The sequence below is a fragment of the Akebia trifoliata genome, chromosome 13, assembly GCF_017979445.1.
Source record: "Akebia trifoliata isolate Shusen 1 chromosome 13, ASM1797944v1, whole genome shotgun sequence".
Taxonomy (NCBI): domain Eukaryota; kingdom Viridiplantae; phylum Streptophyta; class Magnoliopsida; order Ranunculales; family Lardizabalaceae; genus Akebia; species Akebia trifoliata.
The window spans coordinates 32,799,333-32,809,528 of record NC_141387.1 but is presented as its reverse complement, the minus strand read 5'-3'; the positions used below and the strand labels follow the sequence as shown (position 1 = coordinate 32,809,528).

The following is a 10,196-nucleotide window of genomic DNA, read 5'->3' as shown; positions in this document are numbered from 1 at the left end:
CTAAGGTAGATTTTTTTTTTTTTTCCCGCTTTTCTACTCATTGATTTAAAAGTCTAAATAATGGAAAATAATGAAGTAATTAATCAAATCAGAATAAATGGTGGTCTTATCACCAAAACCCAAGGTTTAACATGAAGCATTCTTGTTGAAAAATCAAGAGTTTTTTTAACAAGAAGTTGAATACAAGGATATTTTGAGTTTTCATCATTTTCTGTTAAAATACTAAGGCCGTAATAAGGCCAAGGGGTATTTCATTATTTTGAAAAAGTAGGGGTATCTTAAAAATTCACCAAAACCAAAAGGGGTGTGTCTAAATTAACTTTTCCTTTTAAGGTCTTAATATAGAATGTAAGTGAAACAAAGTCATCTTTGAGTTGGTAGTGGGGCCACCATTTGCACCCAATTACCTTTTTCTCTGATGGCTTCAGTTTTACTTGCAGAGTCTTATGGGCTTGATATTGGGCCTAAGGCAAGATGCTGGGCTTCGGAATCCTCATTGTGATTGCTTGGTCCCCATTTGCGAATAATATTAAATCTATGGTCAAGGGCAAGACCCAAGACCACTACATAATTGTTTGGTAGAGTTGGTCTAGAATTTGAGAAAATAAATAAATGAAGATCAATTTTTTTATTTTTATTATTATTATTTTTTTTATCTTTCCTTTAAATGATATTCACTCCAAACTCAACTAAAATTTTAAATTTGTAAAAGGGTTTCCAATAATAAGTTTTTTCAAGATATAATCTCTTAATCACAATTCATTGTCAATAGTCGATTTGCTGATGAGGTTAAACTATGGGGTGAAGTGAACAAAATTATTAGGTTTGTGAAGATGGAAATTAGTCGAATTGAGAAACATAATAATAGGGAAGAAATTGACTAATCAACCAACAATTTTCAAAAGCTATATAAATAGAGTAAACAAAAACAATCAACAGAGATATACCTATTTATTATTAGAGCTTCTAACTCACTTACTTAATCAATGAAATGAATCTTGGTAACATATCCAATCTCTAGGAAATCAACTCTTAGTTGAACAACAGAAAAATAGTTCCTACGTCCACCATATCCATACAGACACGTGTGTCCTTAAAACAACACCAGGCTCTCCATCAAACGAAAAGTTGATTCCTAGGGATTCCCCCTATGGCTTGTGTTAATGTTATGTTGTAGTGGCAGTAGTCGTTGTGGTGGGCACTAATTTGGAGGATCGCACGTGTTTCGACAATTTCTCAAGTGCAACATCGACAGCATCTTTGATGTCGGTGGTGGAGGCATTTGGATGCATGTAGGTTAGCCTTGGAATCAGCTCGATAACTGTCCTCCTCATTCTCTCCACCTTCTCTTTTGGAATCTTCAACAACTCTTCTTCGATCCGACGACTCGCATTCTCATTCTCCCCCTCCTTTAAGTACACCGAGTACTCACTCGTTTCCTTTGGTAGATACCACTCGTACTGTGTGTACGCCGTATGTGGAGAGAAGAACACTGGAATACAACCCGCAAGTACCGAGTCGAATGTGGATCGTCTAGTGAACGAGTCACCTGGTGCTTGCATACAGAATTGTGACCGAGTCATCACTTTTAGCACCTCGGCTGGTTCGTGGCACTTGCTTGCTCCACGTCCGCATTTCAAGAGGAAACACCGAGTCGACTCGGAACATTGCTTTAGGATCTCGTCTCTTATGGCAGCTTTCTCCACACCGGTTCGTGGAGCACCAACAAAGGAAAACAAGTAGGGCCGATCGGAACTCATCATATTATCCTGCCACGTCATCATCTCATCCGACGTGGACGGATGAAAATAAGAGGCGTATGGTACTCCGTACTGATTGGTTCCTTCCCATGGGTGTCTCTCCACAGTCAACACAGACATGTTCTTCACCTCTGGAAGTTTGAGAAGGCGGTTTGCCCCAAAGTCCGGACCGTCTTCCGTCCTCATGAAATCCCAAGCCGTCCTCCCTAGGGCTAAGAAGTGGTCCCCACCGTAATTTCTTTCCCACATGGGCTGCTGACTCAGATATTCCGTCAACTCAACAGCCAATCTGTCTCGTATCTCGAGGTCTGGCTCACGAAACTTGCTAGACGCGTGTAGCCCACCGTAGAACGGCACGTAGAACAACGTCGCGTTGTCAGGTTCCCACGTACGACAAGGATGGTTCTCGACACGTGCGTGGAAGATCATCTCTGCTATGAATTGGTGCGTGGCGAACCAGCTTGGACCCATTTGGACGAGTGGTTGCCCCAATCCACGGTTAGATACGTGTGGGCACATGTCGGTGTAGACATTGAGATTTCGGCAGTCAAGGAGGAGTCCTTGGTTGAATTTCTCCGGCAATTCGTACACGTAAACTGACACACTTCCGTCACAGACAGACATTTTCCGACCATCGTGAACGAGATTTGTGGATCTAAAGCAAAAGGTGAGAAAAATAAGCCAGAGAGAGAGAAAGACGAGAGAGAAAAGAGAGTATTTTAAATATGAAAGAGGTGGGATTATTTTGCCGTCTTTGTATTTGAAGGGATATCTACTGTGTCTTTCCGCCATTAAAGCTACAGATGAAAATTTTCTAAAGAACATGTTGAGTGGTGATCAAGTGGTCTATGAGAAATTCTCGAAAACCCAAGAGGAGAGAGAGAGAGAGAGACAGTGAAAGAAAAAAAATATATATATATCTTTAAAGACTTTAAGACAAGAGAAGAGATGACTTTTTTTTTTTTTTTTTTTTTTTTGCGTTAAATTCGGTGCATTGGCCGTATATAATTGTAGACGCAGATGTAGGTAAGAAAAGTATTAAATAGAGAGTGATTCTATTGGCAGTTGGCAGTCCAATTTTTGACTTGTTGTAATCTAATTCTTAAATTATTTATAACACTTTAATTAAAATTAACACATGCCATTTAAAATAACAAGTACCATTTTGATATCAGGAATTTCTTATGATACACTAGTAAAAAAGAGTCTTGATAATATGATTGCCACGTGCATGCTCAAATGACTCAATGACCTTTCAAATTTGGGTACCGTCGATTTGAACTCCTCGGGAAACATGATTACACTTCCTCATTTTAAAAAACTGTATCCTAAGGGAACTATGTATCCCGAGACATATAGATCTACGATTTTCGAATTTGTCCATGTCATACAGTCATATGAGTATCATCACAACTCAATAAAAAATTAAGGCGTGCCATTTAAAATAAGAACTAACATTTTCACGTGCAGGATTTTCTTGTAATACCCTAATAAAAAATTGGGTAAATTTTCAAATAATTAAAAAAAAAAATTATGTGTGAAATGTTGACAAAGTTATCATATAGTATCGATAATTTAATAATGTTTTGTTAACGTTATATGATAATTGTGTCGACACATGTAACATTTTCAATATTTTTGAAAACTTAGATAATTATTTGAGAATTTACCTTAAAAAATTATGTCCAACTAGTCTTCCTAAGGGCTTGTGGAGTTCACCTTGTAGCATCCAAAACATGATCCGATGCCATACGGTTGGTTGTAGAGGAAAAAATTCTATCTACTTTTGAAAAAAAAAAAAAAAAAAAAAGTTATTTTTCACCACTGTATTTAATTTTAAATTTGTGAATTTTATGGAAGTTTGATAGCATTTCATTATCAAAACCATAGATCAAAATCCTTTTTTTTTTTTCAAATCTATGTTTTCCATGAAATTTAGAGGACTATGGTGTTGGATTACTACTGTAGTATTCCATTTGAGCAAAATTACGCTTAGTAAGGCTTAAAATCTTACTAAGTTAGTAAGGAAAGTGCTTTTTCCTAAAAAGAATTAACTCATTTCTTTTATAATACACTAACAAAAATTAATCAAAATGAAAAAGTCAGGAATGCCACTAGCTAAAACAATACATCAAAGAGAATTTATCAACGTTGACGGTGATCATTTCTCCAATCTTTATGATGTTGATGTCATGCTCTTTGTTATTCGATTTTTTTTCCACAAAAGAGAATAAAATATTGAGATCTAATGTTCAACCATAAATTAAAAATGTTATAATATGGGGAAAATTACTCTTAAAATAATATTTATTAAAATACGGACCAACAAGTCCCTAGTGATAGAATATGAACCTTTAAAGACCTCGTTTCTGAAACGTTTTCTTAGTAGAGACTTTATGAAACTTCCATCACAATTTTATCCAAAACTATCAGAAATACCCTTTATATATATTAAGTTATTAATTTGTCATTAAGTATTTAATAAATTATTGAAAATGCCCTAACCCCTTATATGTTTCTCTTTTTTTTTTAATATCAGAAATACTTTTTTTATACCCCAATTTCTCAAATTATTTATCACACCCCAACTTTTAAATGTTGATACCCAACTTTACTTATTACACCCCAATTTTGTACATTATTTATCTCACCCCAACTTTTAAATGTTGATATAATCGAATTTATTGTTTGACCCATTTTTTTAAAGGAAGATTTTATAATTAAAAAACTACTATTATTAATGGGAAGCATTCGGAGGCCCTAAAAAGTGCCAAATCCTCACAAAAAATCAGCTAATTCCGAAATTTCTAACCCCATCAAAAGTGGTTTACAAAAATCGGACGTTCCACGATTCTTCAACATGTAAACTAGGGGTAGAATTTCAAAATGAGCGAAATAATAGTAGATTCTCAGTTATAAATTTGTAATTATTGATTAATAATAGTGGATTCTCAATTATAAGATCTTACTTTAAAAAAATGGGTCAAGTAATAAATTTGATTGTATCAACATTTAAAATGGGGTGTAATAGGTAAAAGTTGGGATGCCAATAAAAACTCTCTTCTTTTAATTAGATTTGAGAGAGAGGAAAGAGAAACATATAAAAGATTAAGGTATTTTTAGTAATTTATTAAATACTTAAGAACAAATTAGTAACTTAATATATATATATATATATATATATATATATAGGGAAATGTTCGGCACCTTATGCTTTACCCTAAAGTTTACCATACGTGTTTTGTCTTACATGGGTTAGAAGTTTTGGAATTGACTGATTTTTGTGAGGATGATTTCTACAGTTAGAAGATCTTCCTCACCAAAAATCAGCCCATTCCGAAATTTCTAGCCCCACATATACAAGTTGAACAATCGTGAACTGTCCATTTTTTGTAAATCATTTTTTATGACGTTAGAAGTTTTGGAATGGACTGATTTTTGGTGAGGATGATCTCCTCACCAAAAATCAGACTATTCTAAAACTTTTAACCCATGTAGGACAAAACATGTTGGGCAAATGTTGGGTGCCGAACTTATATATATATATGGGAAGCGTTCGGAGGCCCTAAACATTTTTCAAAATAGGGGTTAGAAGTTTCGGAATGGACTGATTTTTTGTGAGCATGATCTCTATGGTGAGGAGATCATCCTCACCAAAAATCAGCTCATTCCAAAACTTCTAACCCTAGTTTACAAGTTGAAGAATCGTGGACCATTCAATTTTTGTAAACCACTTTTGAAGGGGTTAAAAGTTTTGGAATGAGAACCCTAGTTTACAAGTTGAAGAATCGTGGACCGTCCAATTTTTTATAAACCACTTTTGAAGGGGTTAAAAGTTTTGGAATGAGTTGATATTTGTTGAGGATGATCTCCTCATCATATAGATCATCCTCACCAAAAATCAGCTCATTCCAAAATTTCTAATCCATACATTGAAAAAATGTTTGGCACAATGTTTGATTCTCTTTAGGGCCTCCGAATGCTCCCTCTATCTATATATTATATATATATATATATATATATATGAAGGATATTTCTAGTAGTTTTGAAGAAAAAAAAATGTGACAGAAGTAACTAGGAAAACGTTTCAAAATCGGGATCTTTAAAGGTCCATATTATATAACTAGGGACCTGTTGGTCCGTACTGTAATAAATGTGATTTTAAGAGTAATTTTTCCTATAATAAGAGCTATTCTTTTTAAATTAATTAATTGGAGTCTAGTAAGTAAAAGTTAGGGTGCCGAGAAGCCCTTGTAAATAAATACTAGGAAAGAAAGAGTGGGTCAAGTGTGAACTGCAAATAAAACATTACTCAAACGACGTTTAAAGTTTTCTATCAAACGAACGGTTTTGTTCGAAAGAATAATTCGAGGGATTCCATGAACAAGTGGTATAAAAATAAAAATAAAAATCCGTTTTGTATGATATCTAGAAAGTCCATTAGTCTATATGCTGTCGTATAGTGTTTGTCCAACGGACCCCACCACATGTTTTGCTTTGTTGCGTTGTAGGAACAAAACAAATCTTCTTCTAAAGCCACTTTGTAACTTTGACTTGGCATCATTCACACTCTTTTTGGCTCACCGACAGTGATGTTACACCGTAGATCATCGTCATCATCATAATCATCTTCAGCAGTTATTTATTGCCAAAATATTTTGACTGCATACTTCTTTTCTTTTAAGGGTTTTGTTAAGAATACACCTTGAAAATCAGCATGTGAGGAATTTGTTTTTGGTAGGAAAGTATTTTTTTAGGACATTTTATTTAGCTAAAAATTTTGGAGGTGTATTTAATGCATATTAACATGTGCCCTTAGGGCACATGTTAAAGTTCAATAAATACCCTTGGGGAATTGAAATAGTATTTTGGTAAGAAGATAATTTTTTAAGGGCACTTTTGGTACAAAATTCAATTTCCAAAGTGTAGTTATTTCACTTTAACTTCGAGACCACCTATGCCTACCTTTATTGCTTTTTCTCTTCTATCCTCATTGCCTCCTTCTGCTTTATATATTGTTTTCCCTCGTCTTCTCATTTTCACTAATAACCATATAATTTTATTGTCTTTCTTCTTTTACCACCTTATCCTAAAGAGGTATGGCAAATTCTAACATGTTTATATCTATATCTATATAATAAAAGAAAAAATACTTAGAAGACCTTGGTGAAGGACTTTTTTCTAAGTAGTCCTTAAGTTTTGGATGGTATCTTAATAGTTCATTTAGTAAATTCTTATTTTCTTAACTATTCGATGGATCTCATCTCACGTGTATAATGTCATTGAAATAGTCAAACTATTATTTTCTCATCTTCTTCACATAGTTAGATTTTTCAACGATGATTGTGATAATTTTGCGACGATCATTGATCATGAATGACAAATGGAGAATGATGTTATCTTAATGTTGAACATTTGAACATTTTTTTTTTTCGATGATTTATAAAAAAAAATGAACAATAAAATTGAGATTTGAATTTTTGATGATTACATTGTAACTGTTGATTTGCAACTACGATTTATGCATTTTTGGTATTTCGAGAAGATTTACTAAGTATTGAAATTGAAAAAATGAAAAAATTGGTTCACATTACAGTGTCGAATTTACCATTTAATTACTATTGAGATCGACGTTTTTTTACTTACGAAAATATTGTTGAACTTGATAGTAATTAAATAAAAAGTGGTGAACTTGACACTGAGTGTCAAGTTCAACACTTTTTAACTTAGTGTCGAGCAAACTACTTTTTATATAATTATTGTCGAGTTCAACAATATTTCCATAAGTTAAAAAACTATTGAACTTGATAGTAATTAAATGGTGAATTAGACAATAAAAAGTGGTGAACTCAATGTTGTAAATACGAATCAAATTTTCCAAAGACCTTATATAGGTGAGATGAGGTCCAAGGACTATTAAAAAAAAAGAAAAGTTTACTAAATGTTCTATTAAGAGACCGCCCAAAACTTAGGGATTATTTAGAAAAATTCCCTCCATTGAGGTCCTTTAAGTAATTTTTCCTGTAATAAAACACAATAGTGATTTTATTCTCTTTGTCTCAAGATTTATTTGATTTTCTCTTCTTCCCATTCTAAGCATACCTCTAATTTCATTCTCTTTCCTCTTCTATTCTTTTTTAAAAAGAGTTGTGTTGGAGTGACCTTAAGATAAAACCTCATATCATACATCTTGACGTGAAAGTGGATAGAAACCATAAATGTTTTTCACTCTTATCTCTAGGAAAACATCTATGGTTCCCATACACTTTCTTGTCAAGGTGTGCGATATGAGACCTAATCTTGAAGTGACTTCAACTTTGTTCTTAATTTTAAAAATACTCTTTTTCTACTTTACATATTGTCTTCTTCTTCATTTTTTTCAATAATACCCCTTTAATTTTATTATCTTTCCTCTTTTACCCTTTTAACCCAAAGAGGATGTCTATGTCATATAGGCACGAGCAAATTCTAGTATATACCAAAATGGGTGATGTGATCTATAGACAAAGAAAGAGGACTTAGAGAATGTTAGTTGTTCAACTCCCTAGAGTACGAAATCTGCACCCAATTAAAAAAAAAATGTATGGGAAGTCAATGTAGAGGTGACTCTTCTATTTACCTCGAGATTCTCAAACTCTTGATCGGATGACCTAAAATTCCTTGAAGTCTTCCATATTCCTTGTTGCATAGAGCCTCCGATGCCTATGTTAAGTCCAAAGAAATTTTAGCATAATTTTCGAGTTAAAATTTTGTATATTTTAGTATGGGGATCTTCCTCTATTTATAGATGGGGAATTCTTCTTCTACACATTTTCTTTTTTATCTCCTTCTATTTTGGAATGAGAATCATGTGAGACTTCCTTATTTAGAGTAATTTCTAATTTAATCACTCAAATCCAGATAATTAAAGGATTGAAACTCTTTTTGCTCACAGAACTCTGATTCTCTAATCTCCATCTCAGTCTCTTCCCTCGATGAATCACTATAGCAATGTCAAGATATAAGTTAGAATATAGTCTCATGTGGAACCTCTCGTTTTCTATTGACATATGTCGTTATCTTGGAGGTTAAAGATTTTATCCCCCACGGTTAATAAGATGTGTTAAGTCGTTTTTATACCTAAAGTAGCATTAGAAATATTTAAAAGGTTTTATTTTTTTATTTTTTTTTTAAGGATGAAATATTTAAAGTTGAGCATATCTCAATGAGCCCTACAAATCTATTTGTGCCACTGATTCTTAGACACTAGGGTCAGCCAACCAACTTTATGTTGTCACGCGTTGCACAATTTTATTAAACCAGTCCCAACAAGTAGTGGATCGAAATTTGAATGGTTTTATGATTCTTATTGATTCGATATCTGGATTGGACTAGATATACGTAACAGGTTGGAGGGCTATGATCATTTGATCAAGTTGATCTTAATTTTATCATGAACTATCATTGCTTGGTGGATTCCATTGACTGGTCAAAGAATTAATATTCTAACTAACATAAATTTGAGACTAATGATAATCTGGCGCTCTTTTTTCAGACGCCCCTTACACTATTTGACCTTAAAGAATCATAAATATTTTTCAAATGTATCCCAAGGCAAATGATTTATGATTTAGTGATGAAAGCATTGGGTGGCGTCTAAAAAAAGAGTGTTAGATTATCACGACTCTAAATCTTATATTATATTGACGTAACTTATCAAATTCATTTCTCCAAAATATTAAATTGAATTGCAAAAAATAGTACAAATCAAATTAATTTCTGATACGATTTGTTTTGAGTTCTTCAAATACAATGAAATTCGTTCCAACTATTGGGCTTGGTGAACTTATGTAATGTATTTTCTTGAAATTTCATTTTTCTTTCTATTATCTAAAAGATTATATAAGAGAAGCAATTGAAAAGACCCCTTTTTATTATTCTTTGTGCTTCTCATTAATCATAGATCAATATGTTGCGTATAATCTTGACAACACAAATCCTTGATTTTGAAATACCATATTAAGTAAAAGATCAATTGTTAATAAATAATTGGATTAAACCAAATCATATAAATTAAAGAGAAAGTGACTGTTTAAAATTGATTTAGAACACACATAAATATCTTCGTTTTATACTGGTTCAAAACACTACAAACGAATTAAAATGGTTAGAATTTAAAATAAAATATGCATTGACAATTAAAGCAAGAATGAGTCTTCGTGCACACCCACATGAAGTATTTCGGATCGATGGATCCAAATCTCAATTAGAACCTTGAGTTTTTTTCTTAAGTCCCGTGTGTGTACGTGAGCCCGCCCACTACTTCTATCAATTTTAAAATTATTAGAAATATAACTATTTAAGAATTGTAAATTAATTCTTCTCCTAGTCTATGTAAAATTAAAATTATACAAGATAAAATCAATACTAACAATTAAAACTTAAAATTACAAAATT

General features: G+C 32.8%; 1 protein-coding gene across 1 annotated transcript; it reads right to left on the bottom strand.

The window, feature by feature from the left end:
• Positions 1 to 925: 925 nt before the first annotated feature.
• On the bottom strand, positions 926 to 2,666 carry LOC147388377 (Exostosin family protein). The gene has a single exon (XM_086421861.1). The coding sequence runs from the start codon at positions 2,583 to 2,585 to the stop codon at positions 1,167 to 1,169; it is 1,419 nt and encodes a 472-aa protein (XP_086277987.1). The 5' UTR covers positions 2,586 to 2,666; the 3' UTR covers positions 926 to 1,166.
• Positions 2,667 to 10,196: the final 7,530 nt, after the last annotated feature.